Source organism: Mesocricetus auratus, unplaced genomic scaffold, assembly GCF_017639785.1.
Source record: "Mesocricetus auratus isolate SY011 unplaced genomic scaffold, BCM_Maur_2.0 Super-Scaffold_6723, whole genome shotgun sequence".
In the NCBI taxonomy this organism is placed as follows: domain Eukaryota; kingdom Metazoa; phylum Chordata; class Mammalia; order Rodentia; family Cricetidae; genus Mesocricetus; species Mesocricetus auratus.
This window is the reverse complement of record NW_024429183.1, coordinates 13,389,330-13,412,110: the sequence shown is the minus strand read 5'-3', so window position 1 is coordinate 13,412,110 and position 22,781 is coordinate 13,389,330. Positions and strand designations below refer to the sequence as shown.

Below are 22,781 nucleotides of genomic sequence, written 5' to 3'. Positions count from 1 at the left end.
CAGTACTAAAAGAATATAAAGGATTGCACCACTAATAAAAGTGGTGCAGGGCTATAGGGAAAGTCATGGCAAGTCATAAAGAGGTCACATGGTATGAGCCACATGGCGAGGGACCTAAAGAGCTATCTTGGCAAAAGTAGTGCTAAAGGCAGAGGCATAAGACGAAAGTGAAGAATGAGTTGTGGGTAGACAAATGAAGTCAAGTGAGCATAAAAGTCTAGGATGCGTGAGCAGAAGGGGCAAAAGGAGTTGTCGGAGAGCAAGCCTGAGGTCAAGAGTGAGTTGCTAGGAGAGCAGTGAAGGCAAAAGTAAGATGCAGGTCTAAAATGAAAGCAGCTCTGGGAAACTTGTCATTCATGACAGCTTCTGTGTTTCCAAGTCATCAGCAAGCACTCATATTTGACTCAGGATAAACTGCTTTCTTGTCTGCTTAAAAAGCAGGAAAAAGGAAAAGGGAGAGGCACTCTTAGAGAAATATAAGGTCCAACCAGGAAGAAATGCAATTCCAGGAGAAAGGGTGAGGGGCAGGATTAAGCACAGTTAAAAGGTAATAGCACTGGGATACTCTAGGATCCATAAAGGTTTTTTAAGAGATGGAGGATAGGGAAAGTCTTATTTGATAGCTCTGATGTGTACACAAGGAGTGTGATCTTTGATAGGAAGCAATACCGAGTTTAGGGTTGTAGACTATGCTAACGGGGGAAGGGCAGAGCACAGATATTTCAACTGTCATACATAAAACCAGAAACCAGTACTGCATAAAGAAAGGATAATTGAGAATGCCAGTGGCCAAACTAAAACCAGAAACCACAAGTTCACAGTTTTAAGATTTCTCCAAATGGGCAGAGGAGGAGTGGATGGGGGCGCAGTTAGAAGGGAGGCGGAGGGAGGAAACAGAAGAAGAGGAAGACAAGGAAACCGTGGTTGGTATGTAAAGTACATTTTAAAATGATGAATAGAAAGGAATAAGTAAGGTGAAAAAGGAAAGAAAGATTTCTCCAAGTGACCCCTGGCAGCCCTTGTTCAGAGACAGAGGAACAACAAGTCGTCATCATTGGAGAGGGCAGGATGTAGTCAGAATGCAATGTAAGGTGGTTGAGATGGAATCAGTAAGAGGAAGCCAGCCAGAACAGAGAAGGAACTAAGAGGACATGGGGTGGGGAAAACGGAAGAGCTGAGGGTCTTCGAGCCTTACTAGTGTCTAGGAGTCATGCTATATAGACAGGGGTGTTTCATAGTGGGTGGCTGAGGTGGATGGAGATAGCTGAAGGTCCTTGTAGAAAGGAAGCCATGAACTGGATGGGCAGATGGAATGAACAGGCTTGCAGACCTACCTTCATAAGAAGAGGGTGCTGAGCACTAGATGGGGAATGTGAACTGAATAAAGATGTGGGTGCTGACAGGAATAGACCCAAGTGTAGATGCGACAGGTGGGTGGAGCAAAGTCTTTGTAGCATAAGACACCTGCAGGTTGGATGGAGCCTCTGGGACTGAATTGGTGACAGGTGAGGTCTTTTATCTTCACCTCCACTGTAAGTCTGTTTTATATACATGATATCTTATGAATTGGAACCACTGGCTCATTTTCTTTGGGAGCACCAACCTTTTCACTCTCTTTCCTAAGAGTTAATGTGACATTCTTTACACAGATGTTTGTGTTTGCGATAGATATGGTGTTATGGTAAGTTTTATTTGCTTTTTGTTTGTTTGTTTTTATCCATCTAGAAGTAAAAACTTTAGAATGTTCCAGGGACAGGAGAAAATCCCATTTCTGACTCTAACCCTCTCCCAATAAACAGTAATCCTAAAAATTAGAATAAAAACCAGAGGTTTGCACCATACACACAAGCATGCACTGTTCAGTGTGACAAGACCCAAATGGTTTTGTCAGCAGAGGGTTTTGCCCCAAAGATGTGGGTGCTTGGTCTTCTTAAACCTCTCATACAACGTGAGTCCTCCAACATCTGGGACTGACTGTTGGTATTGCAAATAGGAAGAAATGTGCAGTGTGTCATTTAATTAACATATGGCTGAAATATTACTTCTTTTATCTATATAACAGTTTCATCAGTTAGATTTTAACTCACTAGTTAGAAATACTATCTTTTGAGTAATATTTAATCTAGCATTCTTACTTCTCAATTCTGTGGTCTCCCACTACCATGACTGTATCCTAGACATTAGTCATCATCACCTACTAACTTCATACACCCTACACACCAACTATGCTACACACCCATTGTACCAGCACACCCTACACACCAGTTAGCATGTTCAGGTAGCTGGTCCCGTAGAAACCTCCCGTCCTCATTCCCTCTGCCCACCTCTCTGGCCTTTTTCTTCCAGTTGGATCCCATGATCCACACTCCCTTGTATCTTCTCCTTTATCATATTCTCCGGGAGGTCAATTCCCAGGCCCAGGGGACTCAATTCCATCCAGACCAAACTAATCATAGCTAAAAAAAATTATTTGTCTCTCCTCAATAGCCTTAAATTTAGCACCACACATCCCAGTGTCTTCCCTAGTAAATTTCCCGTCCACTTGAAATGACTGTGCTGTGGCCCTCCTCACTCTCCTGTCCAATAAGACACCCTGCACTTCATCCTCAGCTGGCAGTCCCTAGGCTGAGCTCAGAAGACAATGACCTCACCCCAGCAGGCTTCCTTAGCCCAGTGCTGTCCCTGCCTGCAGCTGAGTACCTGTCCCTGCTCTCACTCCAGGCTGATCTCTCTACCTGTGCACTGGACGCCACCCCTTTCCCTCCTGTTCAGTTCAGGGGTTACATTCCTTCCGTGGTCCCTGCTCTCCTGTTTTTCCTTCTTTGTAATGTGTCCTTTTTTGTTTTAAATGACCTTGCATCCCTGTCCAGTTTTTAACTCATCCTTCAGATCCTCTTCACTGTAATTCCCCCAAAGAGTGGCTGTGCCGGCTCCTCTGTCTTGGCTGGCTCCATTCTCCTTCACCAATTCCAGTGAGACATCCATCTCCCACCTCCATTCCACCGACCTCATTGCTTACCAGATTCCACACACACTGAGCTCCTGTATGCTCCCAAATCATCTCATACACACCGGGGTGCCTTGCAGCTTCCTCACAGAAAGACCTTTCTCTTGTCTCCTTCTGTCACCAGGTAATATAATCTCACCATGACCAATCTCTGCCCCCATCACTGCTCTTTATGTCCTTGTCTGGTCACTTTCCCACCACACTCCGCACTGCCAGTAATATTACTGATTCCTGTGAGAAGGGCTCAGTTTCTGTGTCCCCCATGAGAATGTTAGGAGCCACGTATGCAGCGCCATTGTTGGGCCTGCTTGTTGTCGGATCCCTAGTCCACGGGGAGGACCTGGCACATGATGGGAGATCAACAAATACCTGTTGAGAGAATGGACAGTCAAATGCAGTTCAGGACACATATAAAAACACCTCCTACAGTATTCCTACCTGAAGCTGCCAGCCATTCTTGAGAGAAAATAAGAATCCTGCATTTTACAACACAGTCCTTGTCTATAAATAAGGAGCCTACACAAGTGGTTTGATGTTTTAGAGGCTACCTGACTTGTAGATGTAGTTGTTGAGGCACAGACAGATTCTGACCTCTGGCTCTTCTCCCTCCCACTCATCAGATCTCCTCTAGCCCTCTTATGGGGCCCACCCAGCGACGTCTCAGCGTCAGCGCCAGTGTCGGAGGCGAGACCGGGCTGATGAGCTGTGTGCTCCCAGAAGAACTTTTCATTCAGATCCTGGCTGAGCGGATTCAGGTGGGTGCACCCCACCCACACAAAGCTGCAGGCTTGGAACTCACATGCTGAGAGCTGAGATTCTAGGCCGTCAGCAATTCGGAGCCCACCCACAAGTCTCAAGGAGGACAAGTGGGCTCCTTCACACTCAACAGCCACTTGCTTATCCCTTTGGCAGCTCTTGCTCATGACCTCTGACCTCCTTGCAGTCTGAAGCCACTTTTTAGAGATCCAGGGAGCAGATTACACAGATGGATAGACAGACGGATGGACAGATAGATAGATAGATAGATAGATAGATAGATAGATAGATAGATAGATAGATAGATAGATGGATAGATAGATAGATAATGGATGAATGGATAGGTAGGTAGATAAAGCAAAAAGAGTGATGGGTTTAAAAGTATAGTGTAAGCAGTTAAAAGCTAGAATTTGACTGGTATGGTGACGCAAACCTGAAATCCCAGCACTCAGGAAGCTGAAGCCATGCACCATTCTCCCCCAGTCCATCTGCATACAAGGTTGTGGATTTGAGACCAGGTTGGGCTGCATAGTGAGATCTTGTCTCCAAAATAAAACATCAGTCTCTGTAAATTTCTGTAAAAAATCTTTTCAGTTTGCAATGTGAAAAAGATTAATATGTAAAGCAAAATTACATTTTACATATTTGTAAATAATGTCACATTCGTGGTTAACAAAAACAAAAACTCCTGCATACAAGTTAGGTGTTCTCTTTGGTTAGTAAGTATGTAGATTTTACATCTCCTTTTGTCTTTCTAATTCTTTTTAAGGGCATACTACTTTTAAGGTCAAAACTAATATGATGACTTTTTTAAGAGCTTGAGGGGACTGGAACTACAGCTCAATGGAAGCCTGCCTGCCTGGCTTGCTCATGGCCTTGGTTTGACCTCCAGGCCTCACGCGTGAAAAAAATGTGCATAACTGATATGCAGTCATGACCAACAAAACCTAGGAGGCCCAAGAGCTGTGTTTTTGCCTTGGTTTCTCATACTTGGCCACTGTTAAATGTTAAATGCACATTTTTCGTGTGTGTGTGTGTGTGTGTGTGTGTGTGTGTGTGTGTGTGTGTGCGCGCGCATGGGGGTGGCAGTTAGGGGAGAGAAGTACACATGCACATGGAAGCCTAAAGTTGATTTTGGGTGTCTCTCTCAACCGCTCTTCATTTTTCATTTGTGGAGTTAGGGTCTCTCACTGAAGTTAGAGATTACCCATTCTGGCTAGTCTGGTTAGTCAGCTTACTGAAGAGACTCCAAGTGCTGGGATACAAACAGCAGCCACATCTGCCTGATACCTACTTAAGTTCTGGGGATTCAACTCCATTCTGCTTGTTTGTTCCTGGCCATTGGTAGCTCCACTGGGCTCCTTTGAGTAATATCACACTGCAGGAAAAGCCATTCTTTGGTGGTCCTATCACCAGAATCATTCTGCTCCAGTTACATTGCCAAAGTTCCTTCCACTCCAAGGCAGTGGGACCTAGGGGAAAATACGGGCCTGGGAGACAACTTAGTGGTAAAGTGTTTCCCAGCAGGCACCTCATAAAATCTAAGCATGGTGGTATGTATTTGTAATCCAAGTTCTGGGGAGGCAGGGAGGTCCCTGAGATTCACTGGCTAGTCAGTCTAGTGGAATTGGTGAACCCTGAGTCCCAGTTAGAGACCCTGTTAAAATAAATAAGAGGTTGATGGCTGTCAAGGAATAACACCTGAGGTTGTCCTCTGGCTCCTATATGTACATGCATGCATGTATATGTGCACCTGTACACAAACATGCACATACGTGTGCACACACCAAAAGAAAAGTGCAGATGGCCCACATGCCATTGTTACTCTGCTGTCTATTTTCCTATCCGTGGGAACACTTCCCTTTTCTTCTCTTTGCATCTTATTTTCATACACCTCATGGATCTTTCTAGACGTTTTGACATTTTCTTCGTTCCTTTACACATGGATATGAAACAAATCCTCTGTTGTCCAATCACCTGCCATTGTGCTCTTTCATCGATGACTAGGCGTTTAGTCTTCATATACGTTTGAAAGGACCAGTAAGCTCCATAAGACCAGCGTCTTCATTTCACGTCAGCACCTGAACTTCCGTTTCAAGTGTTTATTTTGGAGCCCAGTGGGTGTGCAGAACCTGACAAAAGAACAAGCCTTCTCTCCCTGGAGAACAGCTGAGCTCCAGACTGAAATAACCATTCTGTTCTCTCTGCTTGCAGCTGAGTGACTGCTTCAGAGGCGTGGTGTTCGACAGCCTGGAAACGCTCTTTGCTCGGAGTGTGCCCTCTGCCCTCCTCTGCCTGCTAAAGGCCATCGGCAGCCGGGAGCACATATATGTCCTCAACATGGCTCAGGACTACATGGCCATGAAAGCCCAGGAGAAGGCCAAAAAGGAGCTAGAAGGCAAGGCCCCCAACCTCCCTGGCCATCCTTCCCAAACCCAGCAGGGCTTTCCTTACCATGGGGACTTGTGCTGTTCAACCTGTTTCCCTGGTGTGATAATGACATTGTCACACTTATGCCACATCGCACTAGCACCTTACCTCTGCCCTGGGAAATGCCGTAGGCACTTGTTTCTAATAGGAGAACACACTGCAGGCACATCCTGGCCTAGGATGCTTTGCTTGCTGGCCCAGTTTAAGACACCATGCAGCTCCTTTGAATTAATGGGGCTATTTTGTACACATTGGGTCATTCTGTCCTCACCAAAGTCTTCTCAAGATTACATGACCACAAATGTGATGGCACTCAGTAGGTGTTGGAAGGATTGTAAACTCAAGGCCAGCCGGGCCTTCATAGCAAAACTGCAAGTATAGTGCATTCAGAGGGAAGTCACTTCTCTTATTACCTCAATGGCCTGAAAAAGTTAGTAATTAAAAAGTTTGAAAAATATGTAACATGGGCCAGAAAGATGGTTCCACAGGTAAAGGTGCTTGCTACCAAGCCTGACAACCTAAGTTCAATCCCCAGGACCCACATGGTGGAAGAAGAGAACCAACTCCTGTGAGTTGTCCTCTGACCTCTATATGTGGACCATGGCACACATGTGTGCTTGCATACACACACAGACACACACATGCACACGCACACACACACACAGAGGGAGTAAATAAATTAATGTAATTTTAAAACGAAAAATAGATACAGCAACATAAAAATAATGTTACTTGAATTAGTATTAGTTTAGTCAGAAGCAGGTCAGCAAAACTCGGCCTATGAGGGAGGATTTGGGGACTGCTGCCAACTCTATCCCCAGGAGGGAGAGCCCTGCTTCTGAGAAGCATTGGTCCTGGACACTCCACTGGGCTTCTCTTGGGCTCTTCTCTCAGGGCATCATTGGCACAGCTCATCCTTTTAAAGTAAGAAAAACTTAAAGCAGACTTCGTTCATGAACAGAACCCAGTCAACTTCATCATATTCTCATCGGGAACCATGAGCAGGCTCCTTTGAAGTATTTCAACCTCCTGCTTCCCAGCTATGTAGAACACTTTTCTATAATGATTAACTTGAAAAAAGTGGCTTATTATTAATAATAATTATTAATTTCTCAACGATCTTTGGGCTGAATCTGTATCTCAACACAGAATTGGTGTCTGGTGAAGACCAGCTTGTGGTCAGACCCAGTGTCTTCTGGATGAATCTTGACCTGATAGGAAGGGCATACTCCCTCAGGCCTTGTTTGAAAGGACCCTAATCCCATTCATGAGGGCCCCTCCCTTATGACCTATTCATCTCTTAACACTTTCATACCAAGGACTAAGTTCCTAGCTGTGAGTTTTGGGAGACACAAACATTAATACCATAGAAATCACAAACTTGGTGTCAAGAAGCAACATGGATTTGTTTTGTCACAGTTCTGGGGTCAAGGGTCTTAAAGTCGAGGTATCAACAGTGCTGTGGACCTTCAGAGACCGTGGTGGGAAGAACCCTGCTCCTCGCCTTTCGTAGCTTTTAGGAGCCACCTTTTAGAATTCCCCGAGTCACACCCCTCCTTGCAGCACTTACCACGGAGCCTGTGCTTCTTCTGTCACAGCTCTCACTTCTCCCGTTAACCCTCTGCTCTGACTCTCCCGCCTCCCTCTTATAAGGAATCTTTGACAGGACTCTGCCTTATTCAGTCATGTGCTTCTGTGGTGGAAAGCCCCACTTGCATGAGTTTAAGGATTAAGACTTGAGCATCTTTGGGGACCACTACTCAGCCAACCATAGATGGAACCCAAACTTGGCATGATAGACATTAAGGAAACCCAGCAGGGACCTGGAATGCCATCTACCTCCTGTTGTCACTGTGTGGGCAAAGCTACTAAGACCTTGACCTTCCCTTACCCTTCACTCCACAGAGAGCAAACACAAGGAAGCTATTGCAAAGCAGAAGGAACGTCTCCAAACATTAGATGAGGAAGAATATGATGCCCTAACCCTGGAAGAGAAAATCACATTTGACCGTGAGGTTCGGCAGGCACTCCGGGAGAGAAAGAAGAGGTGGGACCAATGGCTGGCCGGAACAGCGCTGTTCTCTGGAGAGGGGCACATGGGGAGACCAGAGTTAGAGGGTACACACTCTGCTCTGATCTCTTCCAGAAAGACAGTCACAACCACAGAAGGCCGGGGATGATACCTGTGGAGGGAGTGTGGGGAAACCCATTTGGCTACTCTGTGCCCCAGCTGCTGCAGGCTTTCAGAGTATCTCCCCTAACCTCTGCTCCCTTCCTGCTGGGGCGTTTGAGGCTAGCAAGAAGGATTTCATGTCCCTGTGCTCCCCTAGGGTCCCATGGCTGCCCTAGCAAATAAATTCTTGGTAGGACTTAATTGTCCTCTATGCCTATGTGTCTGCAACTTGTGACCCAAGTGCCACTCTGTTGACATGGGTATAGTGGCCTAACTATTCTCCCACTTCATAAGACTACATCTGGCTGCCTCTGTATGACCTTCAACCTGCACAGCTCACAATCAACAAGCACAGTGCCCCTCACTAGGGACTGTACAGGAACTAGATCCTCCCACACCATATAGCACTGCAGAAAGCTGAGTTGCAAGCTCAGGCTATCTGCCTCACAAACAGCCTTCCTATCTTCAAACATCACAGATATGAGCAGCGCCATTGCCCATTACATTCTGGGGTTTCCAACATTAGAGGCACAGAGCGGTGGTGCTCAGCTATAATATATGCCCATATGCCCATTTTCTCCTCTCCCTCTGCCTCCAGACTTCTCTCACTGACTCCAAAAGAGATTGTCTGCCTCCTGCCCCCCCTTCATCCTTTTCCCTGTATAGGAAAAATGTCTGCTCATCGAGAGGCCTAGCAAACTTAGCTTTGGCACCCCAGAAACACCCCTTTACCATCAAGGCTACAGTGCCTGCTGCCTTTATGCATTTGCTTCATAGAGTACATTTGAGTCCCAGAACTCATCAACAAGCTGTTTGCAACATGGGTACCCATGTGCACACACACACAAGCGCACGCACATGCACACATGCGCACGCACCCACATGCACACGCATGCACACACACACACACACACACACACACACACACACACACACCATGAAGGATGTAGACACGGCCTCAGTGAGCAGCAACCAGGAGCAACTACAGATTAGTGGAGACCAAGGGATGGGTAAATCAGCGCTTCCTGAGCTTTTGCGTTCTTGAGTCCTTCTTGCCTAATAAAGGTCTATATGACTTCAGGGAATATAGGTAAATTAATATACAACCCAAACAATTTCTGGTATCATAATAAATCAGAATAAATTTTATTTTAAAACAATTCTTTGGTATACGTATAATTTTACTAATTATTAGATACAGGAATAAATTTGCATAGTAATGAGATTTTTTTGTTGTTGTTGTTGTTGAGAGACAGGGTCTCACTGTGTAGACCAGACTGGCCTCAAATTCAGACTTCTCAGAGACCTTCTGCCTATGCCTCCCAACTGCTAGGAGTAGAAGTGTGTGCCACCACAGCTAGTTACTTGTTTATTTTTATGTAAAGAATTAAATCTTTGATGCTGAACACAAAGAATATCTTCAGCATTTTTCGGAACTGATTGATATTTTTATTTTATAATAATTAATGCTGGGAACACTTTCATATAAATATGTAGTACAAAATATCAGAAGTCTGTTTTTTAAAAAATTTCTGGAAATTCTGCCTTAATCTCAAGCCAAAATTCATTTCGGGATTCTTTTAAAATAAAACTCAAACAGCAGTTCTTAAAATCAATCATTCTAACACAGTGGTATACTAATTTGATACTTCCATGCTAAAAAAAAATGGCTAGGGAAATATTTGAAGTCTTTCTTTTCCATAATTAAGCTATTCTGTTTACATAAAAGCAGAAAACTTTACATAGTAAAAACCCTGCAATTCTCGAATCTGAGCCAAGCAGTCTCCTTGGCTTTGCATGCATGGTGTGATGGCATGCACAGCCCAGCAAGTATGTTGTATGTTCACAGCCAAAGCTACGTTGAGCATGATGGAGTACACATTTAATCCCAGCACTCTGGAGGCTGAGACAGGCAGGGCTCTCTGAGTTTCAAGCCAGCCTAGTCTACATGGTTTTGATTTTTTAATTAATTTTTGGCTATTGTACATCCAGATACTTTTTACTGTTGCCAAGTTTTTCACAACCACTGTATTCCGTTACATAATCCCATCTAGTGTTGTGATCCCCGTGTTAAAAAAGCTGTGGGTTCACAAGGCAAATTTTAATGTGTTCTTTTTCAGGTCATCATATCTGATTCCCTTCAAGAAAGAGGTCATGGGCACAGGGTTCTTGGCATCAGTTCCCACAGAGGAGACCCTGCTCATGTTGCTGTACCACTTTCATTGTCTTTAAACCTTTTAATTGCTAAAAAGCTTTAGTAATATTATTCACATCACTGTTTATATAAAAAATTTTAGTACTCTGATTTATTTTTATGCCTTTTGTCATTTGTTTAGTTATATCTTTGACAAGTGTCAGAAATGGGTTTTATTTTTATTTATTCACATATCATTGTGCTATGACTGCATACATAACCCATAATCTCTCACATTTAATAAAATACTTTCATTTGTTTAAATGAAAAAGCTGTGGGTTACATATTTTCAGAAGTGCCATCTGCTTGCTGCTTTACATGTGGTATCTGCTTTGATGCCTTTGTGCTATTAGCAGCGGGGCAGATGTGACCAAATACACAGAACAAAGGAAAAGAGAGGACTGCCCTTCCAGAGCCAGCACCGCGACTCTGAGACAAATGATATTCAAAGCACACCATTCCTCCATGTCTGAACATCAGATATGAGGGTGCAGGGGAGTGGACAGTGCCTGCACTGATGTCACAGCCATCTTTGAACATTCTTTCTCAGTGAGCAGGCATATTCTCAGCCTTTGTCTTTCTCTCCAATGAAAAGAGACAAGAATAGAAATACAAGTTAAAAAAATCTAATTGCATTTAATTCATCAGAGATTTGCTGAATGATCTTTCGAAGAGAGTTGTGGCCTCCTTCATTCATTTGTTCATTCTTTCTTTCCTTCCTTCCTTCCTTCCTCCCTCACTCTTTTCCTTCTTTCTCTCCTTCCTTCCAAGAAAGCTCTGCCCTGGCTCCCTCCTCCTGGCAGTCCCAGCTGGGCAGGTGAAGTAGGAGGCCCTGAACTCTCTTTTCTGTTTCTGGCTTGATGCAGGGAGCTGGAGAGACTGGCCAAGGAGATGCAGGAGAAGAAGCTGCAGCAGGAGCTGGAGCGGCAGAGGGAAGAGGACGAGCTGAAACGAAAGATCAAAAAGTCTAAACCGGGCCCCGTGAAGGAGGAGCCACCCCTAAAGAAGTCACAACCAGCCCCAAACAAGCAGGTAGCAGCCCTTACTGAGAAGCAAAGATGCCACCACTGCAACCCACAAATCAGACCAGGAACCTGATGAACCGCGTTATATGGTTACATGGATACTGTGGCAGGACAGAAGGTAGAAGGAGCAAGCCCAGTGCTGTTAAGCACTGACTGTATCTAGGTGCTGAGTTTGTGTTTCACCTGGCCATGCCTTTTAACATCCCACACACTCAGAAGGACAATGGTCCCCACCTAAAGTTCACAGATGAAGCCAGAGTCCCAGAACCTTATCCAGTAATGTATTACCATAGTCTTTGTTCTTTCTTCTGCCTGCTACAGACCCCTGGATGGTGCTAAATAGGTTAGTATGAAAGACTTGCCTCCAGCGGCATCAATAGGTTCTCCCCAGGCCTATGACTTCTGCAGCCATGGCTTTTGACCGTGTTTACAATGCCAGGTATGAATTCCCTCCTGTGCAGCAGGCCTCAGATCGAAACAGAGAGCATTTGGTTACTCCCATAACAGTCTTGACACTATTGCACCGGTGGTACGTCTTGCCCAGCAGGTCAATTGTAGCATGCAGTCCAATGCCAGTTAAGATCATTGATGTCTTTTCTCCCTCAGCAGCAACCTGATGGCACAATAAAAGCCAACCAGTAAGGTTTCAGGTTTGATTTCTCTGGGTCCTGCAACTAAAGCATGTGGCGTCTCAGCCATGGGGTCCACCTATCGATTTATTATGGGCATCCAAGAGCAACGGCAATAGCCGGCCTTGCTCTTGGTGCCTCCAGTTCCTCTCCAACCAGCACCTCCATATTTTATTGGAAAAAATTCAAAGCAATCTATACCAATTTATCATCCCTTTTTTCATTTTTGATTCCATATATTTATGTGTGTGTGTGTGTGCGCACGTGCGTGTGTGTGTGTGTGTGTGTGTGTGTGTGTGTGTGTGTGTGTGCGCGCGCGCATAGCACACAAATGAAAGTCAGAGGGCAATGTATGGAAATCAGTTCTCTTCTTCCATTACAGGGTCATAGACATCAAACTTGGGTAATCAGGCTTGCCAACCGGCTTGTCAACACTGAGCCATCTCACCATCGCCCAAACATACATTTTAAAGATAGTATTTCACACATCATGAAAAAGACTGTTCAGAGCACAGTTAGCCTAGAAGTCTGTCCACTAACTTCATCATAGTCTCCAGCTGGAATCCACTGAGACTTTTAAGTGACTTAAGCCCTGCCCCTCCTGTTTCCTACCACAGGATAGAGAGCAAGTACCTCCAAGTGTGATTTGGTGACTTCAGACTGAGCAGAGAAGGACATAGCCCATGCATCTATTTAGACACAAGCTGTGTGCACGTGACCTGAGCTTAGTTAGCACAAAACACATTTGACCATATTCCTTGGGAAGACTTCTTGAGACCCTTCTTGGTCCCATTGGCATCATCTGTTCTTGAAAATACTAGCTCAGAGAAAGCCAACTGAGACCAGATATATCCTCTGGAAGTGAAAAGAAATAAATGGCATGCCAGATGATGGGGAACCACCCAGTTGTAAAACACAAAGTATCCTTCAACCCTGTGCTTTTCTGGGACTAGCACTGTTTCTCTTGTTCTTTCATAATCAAAGTTTCCAAAGTGTTTCCCTACTCTCAGGCACTACTTGCTCAATCCCATTCATGATTCAATGGGAAATTTTTTACCCTGACTTTAGTCTCCAGCATACCTTTTGATCAAAATCTCCAGTGGCCTCTTCATGTTCATATCAGTCATCCACGTGTCAATGTTTGACTTGATTGGCATCTTAGTAGGGTTTTTTTTATAAATGCCACCAGCCTTTGAACTCTCCTCTAAATGTCCCATCCCCCATTTCTCCTGGCACATTCTCTCCCTCTTCTTCCTCCCACCTTCTATCTTTCCTCTCTGGCCCTAATTCCATTAGTCCTTAATCAATCCATAGGACCTCAGTCTCAAACTCTTCTTTTCCCACTTGATCATTTTTATCCCATTATGGTTTAAATCTAAAAGAAGAGGAGGAGGAGGAGGCGGAGGAGGAGGAGGAGGGGAGAAGAGGGGAGGGGTAGGAGGAGGGGAGAAGGAGGAGGAGGGGGAGGAAGAGAAGAGGGAGGAGGGGGAAGAAAATGCTCCCAAAGCTTCACATGTGAAAGCATTGTTGCCATCTCATGGACTCCTGTGAAATAACAGATCTTGAAGACACTCACTTCATCAATGGATTAATTGATTGAGAAATTCATAGATACATGGACTTTTAGGAAGTAGGTTGTTGCTGGAGTTTTTCTTGTCCCTCCAGGTTCTGCTGCCTCTTTAGCCCCAAAAAAAACACACAGAGATTTATATTAATTATTAAACTGTTAGCCGATGGCTAGGGCTTCTTATTGACTAGCTCTGTCTTAATTATTAACCCATTTCTATTAATCTATGTATTTCCACGTGGTCTTATCTTACCAAAGAAGGATCAGACCTGATACTCCTTCCTCCACTACACGGTGTCTCTCACGGTCTCCCTCTGCCTATCTTTCCCAGAATTCTCCTCGTCTCCTAGTCCTGCCAATCTTCCTGCCTCTATTGGCCAAGCAGTGTTTTATTCATCAACCAATAAGAGAAACATATGTACAGAAGGACTTTCCCCATCAGTAGGTCATTGAGGGGTTGCCTTTGAAGGATACAGCTTCTCTTGACATTTCCACTGTCTCTCTCTGCTTCCTGAGTACCATGGGATATCATAGTTTTCTTTAAAAGTAGGTAGTCATCTTATTTTAATTAGCATAAAATAACCAGTGATGGTATCTTCCTTACTATCTCTTTAAATGGCTTCTAACCCTATAAGCATGTCCTTGTTTCAAAGCCTAGGTGTGACCAGATTCTTTTGTTTGTCCCCAGAAATACACTACAAAGCTGTGTAGTTTTAATAACATCACACTAAGAGAACCCTTACTCCATGAGAGGCACTGTTGTAAATTCCTCCTCAGTCATTAACAGTCCTTTGACTTACTTATAACTATCCCCACGATGCAGAGAGAGGACTAGGTTGTTGGCAGGATCACAAAGCTATAATACTGCTGGGCTCAAACCACCACCCTCCTGGGGAACCTGAATGCATGTGCAGAAAACAGGCTTTGCTAACCTTTTCCTATTGGTCGTTCAGATCCACAGCCCTAGGGTAGAATGTGTGCTAAAGTGCTTGGGCACCTGTCTCAAAATTCACGAGGGGAGGCCCACATCTGCAATGTAAAACCATGAGACAGAAGTTCCAATGAAGTTCCCCACTGTACACACAACATTATTCCCAAACTTCCTGTACCTAGAGAGGTACCTGAATTGTCAGTCACCTGGTGAAACAAGATGTCCCTTGCTGTCCAGCATGCAGTTTGGCTTATCTTTAATAAGTTATTTGATACATAATTCATATGTTTTGTCTCCTAGGTTCCTGCTACTGCCAAGTTAGAAATGAAGTTGGAATCGATAGAAAGGAAAATTTCTGTCAGAGGGCAACAAGCAGCTGAAGAATCCTCCAAGAGAAAGAAACCCACGACTGACAGTACATTTGGGTTTCCTATTGCCCAGGAACAAGAGGACAGCGAAGACTTCCTGAAGGAAGCTGATAAGGCACTGGCACAAAGGTTTAAAGTCTACGACTTGTGTCTGAAGGATGTCCAAAATATCCTCACATACTGGGACCGCAAGCAAGGGGTCCAGCTGCCTCACGCGGGCATGGAAGAGCTGCCCCACGAACCCGATGACCAGCGCCAGGCTCCATCAGGTGGTGGTGGGCGCAGGGGCCGCAAAGACCGGGAGAGGGAGCGCTTGGAGAGGGAGAAGGAGAGGGCGGAGAAGGAACGCCTGGAGAGGGAGAAGGCTGAGAGGGAGCGCCTGGAGAAGCTGCGGGCACTGGAGGAGCGGAGTGATGTGGAAGTGGAAGGTGAAGAGGAGCACGAGGGGAAGAAGGATCTGGGGGTGCCCTTTATCAACATCCAGACTCCAGACTTTGAAGGAGTAAGCTGGAAGCATGCCCTGGAGAGCGACAAGCTTCCCAAAGGAGACCAGGTACAAAGGCTTCTGCGGGGTAAAACAACCAGCGAGGTGTAGGGACCGTGCTAACATTAACATGTTTCTTTGTATTGAAAACCCATATCCCCTTCAATGAGTCTCTTGATGCCTCCTTGCATATACAACAGCAATGCCTAAAGGGACGTTTTTCACTCCATAGGCAGATCCACCAGTCTATTCCATCTATCTGGCCTCATTAAAAGCTGCCTGTACAGTCTATCTTTAATAATGACAACCCAGGAGAATGAGAGATGTGTTTGGGAGTCAATCAAGAGACTAGTCTATTCCAAAAGCCTCTCCCTCATGCTTCCCATTTATATGGCAATTAATTTATTAGGTAGCCTTTCACTACTACCAACAGAAGCATTGTGACTTATAAAGCAACCTCAACTGGTGGCTTATGGGGGGACGATGGATGGAGAGAGAGAGAGAGAGAGAGAGAGAGAGAGAGAGAGAGAGAGAGAGAGATAGGTTTGTCTAGGAACTAACTTTTACTGTAAAAGATCAGAAAGTAAAATTCTAGGCTAAGGTCATACAGTCTTCCAACAACCGCTCAATTCAGTCTTTGGAGGGTGAAGGCAACCACCAAGATACAGTGGACACGGCCATGTTCCAATAACCTTTATTTACAAAAGCAAACAGCTGGCCAAACTTGTCAGAGAATGGGCAGAGCCACAGTTTGCTGACCTCTAGTTCATCAGAAAATAGGTAGACTTTCTAGAAGAATAGAAGATAGCCCTAGAGGGATGAATGGCAGGTGACAGTTGGAGGAGGGGGAACGCAGTTCTTCATAGAAACAAATTTATGTGAGTGTCTATACTATCACCCTTGCCATAGCAGGTCCAGGGCAGGCTGAAGAGTACAGCACACTCCCTCTACTCAACTCACAGTTTTGTTTCTGGCCAACCCTAGGCAAAGAACTATAGGAGTGGGGGACTCAAGAAATTCTTTCCTTCTTGCCAAGAACATCTTCTTGTACCCTCCACATTTGGACCCATAGGTTGGTTAGACTGTTAATTTAATAATGGGTGTCGGACTTATAGCTTTCTCTGTAGACAATGTAAATCCTAGGAAGCAACTCCAGTTCCATGTTATGATGATCTGTAGTCCATGGGATGGGATGTAGATTACATGGAGGTTTTGACTTGGTAGATCTACCAGGCTGCTTAGTTCACAGAACAGGCTGTAGCCTTTATTGTTGCCATGATAATCTTGATGCGGAGTACTTATTCTGGGGACTTCTGAATGCTGCCCACTTTCCAGGCCCTTGATTTGGAGGCAGCTCTTGTATTACAGACCAGAGCACAGTGAGGGGAAACCCAAACCCTTTGCTTTGTTTGGTAGGTTTTTCTCTTTGCTGCATATAACCTACCCCCAACCCAACTTTTGATTGTCTTTGGGAAGAAGAATATTTCAAGAAAAGGAACATAAACTATGAGAATGAATGAAACAGATCTGTGCTATAGACATCTGAACCTTAAGAGCTGGTCTGTATAAATCAACTAGCCCTATGGAGGGTTAGGCCACAATCTGCTTTATCAACCTAGTTCCTGCCCTAATGGAGTTTATAGCCCTATTTGCAAAGACAGACAAATTGTCACATTAAAATGTGACAAGGGCTATGATAAATTCAGAGCATAAACATCCCACAGCAAGAGCTTCTGGGATGGTCTGAAAATCCTGGTAGAGCCAATCAGAGGCCCATCCTTCCTTTAGAATATCTCAAGAGCCCTGAGGACAAAGAAGGGTGCATGGACCACCCTTGTTCATTCTGACTTTGGCACACAATCTGCACAGGAAATTAACACAAACTTTTTCATTTAGATCCTGGACATCCTAGGCCTGGGGTCTGCTGGACCACCCATCCCAGCTCCTGCCTTGTTCTCCATCATCTCCTACCCAGTGAAGCGGCAGTCTTCGGTGGCCACTGAGGTCCTGAAACACTTTGTGTTTGTGATTCCACCAAATGATGACCTCGCTCTGTTGGACGAGAAAAAAGACTTGGAAGGAGACTCGGATCTCTTCCTCAACACCATGATAGCCAAGGTAAGGCATCCGTGACTGGTCTTGAACTTGGCAGGGTTCATAGAACAGAGCATGAAGGCCACCCCCATTAGGCAATAGTCTGAGTCTGGTATTAGGCTTGTGTCTCTGGGCCTCCTGCCTGAGGAGCCTCCATGAACTTCTGTCACTGAGCGTTCCCCTCTGTCTACCTTGGAGGAGACTGATAATGACTGCTGGTCCTCTTTTCCAGTCCCCAGGGGACAGTTTCGGAAATATATCACATTACTCTAAAGCTCATAGGTAAGGAAATGGCCAAAATAGCTTTTTAAGATTATTAGTGTGTGTGTGTGTGTGTGTGTGTGTGTGTGTGTGTTTTCATACCAAATGATGGGGTACCTTCTGAGCTTCTGCGCATTTACATTGTGTGTGATGACCATATTCCCCATGATCCTCCTCCCAACACTCGGTCCCTTCCTCTTCCCAAATAGTGCCCCTTCTATTTTCATGCCATACGTGTGTGTGTGTGTGTGTGTGTGTGTGTGTGTGTGTGTATACACATGTATATAGTCTAGGTTCTACACATAGAGAAAGTGTGAGGTACTTGTTCTTCTGGTTCAGGCTTTTTTCACATAATAATCTCCAGTTCCATTCATTTCCCTGCAAATGACATAACTTCACTTTTTTACAGCTGAATAAAACTCCAGTGTGTGTGTGTATGTGTGTGTGTGTGTGTGTGTGTGTGTGTGTGATTTTCTTTCCCCATTCATCTGTTCCTGAACACATAGGCTGTCTACATAACTTGGCTATTGTGAATAGTTCCACAGTAAATATGAGTGAGCAAGGGTATATGTAGTATGTTGACATAGGTTCCTTTGAGTATATTCCCAGGCGTCGTATAGCTGGATCATAGGACTTTTTAGTTTTATTTGTTTGTTTGATTGATTTCCATAGTAGCTATAATAGTTTACATTTCTGACAGCGGTATGTAAGGAATCTCAGTGTAGTTTTGATTTTCACTTCCCTGATGTTGAGAGTTTCTGGGGGGGGGGTGCTTGTTTTTTGTTTTGTTTTGTTTTGTTTTTAAGCATTGATCATTTGTACTTCATCTTTTGAGGAATAACTTTCATTTCATTTGCCAGTTTATTGATGAGTCCCATCCCTTGACAGGAGGGCCCCCAGTTTGCTAGCACTGTCCAGTGAAGACGCTGCCTCTTCTCAATAGATGTTTTAACATACAGTACATATTCAACAAAATTAGGTGACTCGTTTCTTGGTCCTGTGTTCCATTCTAGCAGTCTGTATGCCTGTAACCACACTCTGTAATATAACAGCATAGCTCTTTTTCCTCAGGATTGCTTTGGAGATCCAGTATCTTCCTGCATCCGTATGAAATTTAGGATTATTTTTCTGTCATGCGACTGTTGTAATCAGAATTTTGAGAGGGACTGCCTTAAGTCTGTAGATGGCCATTTTCACAATATTAATTCTGCTAATCTATGAGGATGAGAAGTCTCCCTGTATTCCAGTGTCTTCTTCAGTTTCCTTCTTCAACTGAAACTAGCTTATAGTGTTAACGTGTGTGTGTGTGTGTGTGTGTGTGAGTGTGTGTATCAGTGGGTGTGAATGTGGATTTAATGTGTGTGCCAGTGAATGTGAAGTATGGATACAGGCTAGGAAATCAGAAAGAAGACTGCTAGAGGGATAAAAAGGTACCAAGGAAGGGCAACATGTCATATGACACGTGAAGCAGGATAAGAGGCTATGGGGAGAGGGGGGTCTAAGTGTACTGGGGTGGCCAGGGGTATGAGAAAGAAGAGGAGGAAGGATAATCAGCAAAAACAGATTTTGTTTGAAAATGTCATAATGAAACACAATACTGTGTGTGCTAATTTTGAAAAACTGGCTCTTTTCAAAAGGTACAGAGATGTGTTCTAAAACTATGGTAATTCACAGTATAAGAATACAAGGATTATGGGTTAAGGGAGCACACACCACCAGAGGGAAGTTATATTATTAAGGAAATTACTATGGGAAGATTGGATATTATGCAGGAAGTCACTTTTTAATCTCCTTGCCTAACAATACATGAATTTCAGTTGAACTATTTTTTTAATTTAACAAAATGAAATCATATAAAAATAGAAGAAATCATGCATAGAATTAATAGAAGAAGCCAAAGAAATAAATAGATCTGAGCAATAATATGTAGATTATATGCATGGCCTATTATCCCAAAGGAAGAATGGTGACCCAACATTTTAATCCCTTTGCATATGCTGGCTCCTGCAAGCCATACACTGAGCCTCTATCCCATGTCCAATAACAGGTAGAAAATCAGCATCTAGAATGAGCAGCATTAGTGGGTGTGCCTTACCAGAGCAGAGCCCAGTGGTGACCCTGCAAATTAAGACAGAAAGGACGTTAGCATCATCATCAGAAGTGGCTGTTGCACCAACCTCCTTCTTCTGAAAACTGACCCTGTCAAAGAAACAACTAAGCAATCTTTAACCTGTCATTTGAGGAGGAACTCTAGCTCTTTTGCAATTGACAAGGAAAGCTTTATCCTTGGGCTAGAAGAATAATAGCTGAAAACATAAAAATGATGGCAGAATTTGAGCATCATGATTGGACATACATCAGAGGAACTTGATTCAAATTTAATATAGAGATGTAGTAGCAAATGCAGTATGATAATCTATAATATGTGACCACTTGGGAACTGTCTTAATTGCTTTTCTTTTCATGTGAAGAGACACCATGGCCAAGGCAACTTATACATGGAAGCATTTACTGGGAGAGGGGCTGGCTTACACTATCAGAGGGTGAGTCCATGACCATCATGGCTGGGTGCATGGCAGCCGGCAGACAGGCAGGCATGGAGCTGGAGCAGTAGCTGAGAGCTTACATCTTATCTGCAAGTTGGAGACACAGAGAGAAAGACTGGGCCTGGTGTGGGCTTTTAAACCTCAAACCTCATCCCCCCCCCCAGTGACACACTTTCTCCAACAAGGCCACACCTCCTAATCTTTCCCAAATCAGTTGCACCAGCTGGGGTCAAATATATGAGACCATGGGGCCATTCTCATTCAAACCACCACAGGAACACATAACTATAAAAATACATGCCTGAGACACATGGGGAAGTATTAGTATGCACTGTGTGCTTTCAGGGGTATCATTCACGTCCTTAGCTCTGGTTAACTGTATTGCAGAAGTGTAGGAGACAGTCTGTGTTCTGAGGAGACGTGAACTGAAGTGCTTATAAGCAGTGTCAGGTTGGTGGGTTCTAGAATCATTGGTGAGACAAATATCTGGTCATGGGGTGGGGGTTCTAGATTAGGTTAATGGGATGGAAAGACCAAGCCCAATATGGGCAGCACCATTCTATTGTAAATCGTGGACTGAGTGAAAAGGACAGAACCAGCTGGACATGAGCAGTCATCTCTCTGCTTCCTGGCTGTGAGTACAGGGTGACCAGCTCCCTGGCGCTCCTGCCACCATGTCTCTCCCCCACCCCCAACCCCCCGACAGACTCTGCTTTTGCCGGGTATTTCAGCACACCAACACATAAAGGTACACAGTCATCACCTGGAACTTGATTAAGGGTTACCAGTAGTAAATCCAGAATGGTAACACGCCTTCAGCTTTTAAAGCTTTCTAATATTAAAATGTTAAAATGATAAATAAATTAAAAATCAGAGAAAACTTAGATCAAGAAGCATGAAAATGCCCTAAAAAAAAGAGAACTACTTATTAAATGTGACCAATTGGACACAAGTGTTTATTTGTACTCCTTCCCAAATTAGCAAGAGAGTCTTTTATTCCTTTTTAAGTCCTAAGAACAAAGAGAAGAAGGAAGGAAATGGTGGGGAGTAGAATGTGCCAAGAAAATATTTACCACCATGTGACAGATGGCCGGAGAAACTGGCCCAAGCAATGCCAAGTAAATTGAATGCCCAGCTGGCTATGATGGGGCCCTGCCCAGAGCTGAAATTCATCCCATAGGCTCTGCGTCAGCTTCAAGACTGTTCCCCTCCTCAGGGAACAGAATACCCAGAGAAACGCTAGCCTTGCTACTAACGCATTAAGCTGGCGCCACTCTTCCCCTGAGGCCAGCACCTGCTGCTCACCAGCCAGACTGCAGAGGTGCTGCAGGCACCTCTGTCTTTGCTGTGTGCCAGATGTAGTTAAGCCTTTGTGCTCCTTTTGAATTAAGGCCCAAGAAGAACAGACCTCTTCGTCTAAGGGGAGCAAGCAGAAAACGAAAGAAAAGGCAGAACAAGCTCGTGAAACTCAGAAGGAAAAACGTCGAACAAACTACAGCAGGAAAGGCCTCCCTGGGGGACCATCAGGGACCATTGCCCCGATGTCTGACATAGACCAGAACAGCTTCGATGGGGAACACTCCCAGGAAAAGTTCACCAGGTAGGCCTCACAGCAACCAGGGACAGGGAGAACAGCTGTCACACCATCAGAGGGGAGCAGGGCTGTCTCACAGCCTGCCATGCCTAACCCCAGTGTCGCAGGACCTGTCCCAGACAGTTGCCCTGTCCTCTCTCAGCTGGAAGCACTGGTTACGTTAAAAGCCTATATGGTTGTTTCAGGCTGAATCACTTCCGGTGGATTGTGCCTCCCAATGGAGAGGTGACCTTGAGAGTGCACTTCTCCTCTATTGATCTTGGCAACTATGACCAAACGTTTAATTTCGAGCTCCTTGGGACCCGCCGCCAGTACCAGCTCTACTGCCGTGGAGTTTGCACATACCCAAACATCTGCAGGGACCCAAAGTAAGTGTTTCATTTTCAAAGGAAAGGCCGAAAACTATGGTTTTTGCATCCTCTCATCACAAGGTATTTTGAGCAAGGTAAATATTACTAATACATGGGGACCAATGAGAATGCACACACACACACACACACACACACACACACACACACACACACTAAAACAATAATAATGACAACAACAATACCACTGAAATGGAAACACATCCCAGACTCTCTTGTATCAGGCTTCAGTGCATCAGACCTTGAAATAAGAGCCACGTACAAGGTATCCTCAGACTGAGACAGAGTAAATATTACATTAAAAGATTAAAAAAGCAGTCTTCTGGCAAGTGAGTCTGCATATTTAACTGCAGA

General features: G+C 44.5%; 1 protein-coding gene across 5 annotated transcripts in view; it reads left to right on the top strand.

Moving 5' to 3' along the window:
• Positions 1–22,781, top strand: part of Hydin (HYDIN axonemal central pair apparatus protein) — a 352,162-nt gene that overhangs the window by 255,656 nt on the left and 73,725 nt on the right. For all 5 annotated transcript variants that reach the window (XM_040736928.1, XM_040736948.1, XM_040736939.1 and 2 more), the window contains exons 43-50: positions 3,628–3,762; positions 5,978–6,161; positions 8,099–8,240; positions 11,427–11,592; positions 15,013–15,633; positions 17,461–17,682; positions 21,857–22,065; positions 22,245–22,427. In XM_040736928.1, the coding sequence (XP_040592862.1) occupies positions 3,628–3,762; positions 5,978–6,161; positions 8,099–8,240; positions 11,427–11,592; positions 15,013–15,633; positions 17,461–17,682; positions 21,857–22,065; positions 22,245–22,427 (1,862 nt within the window). The remainder of the gene's footprint in view (positions 1–3,627; positions 3,763–5,977; positions 6,162–8,098; positions 8,241–11,426; positions 11,593–15,012; positions 15,634–17,460; positions 17,683–21,856; positions 22,066–22,244; positions 22,428–22,781) is intronic.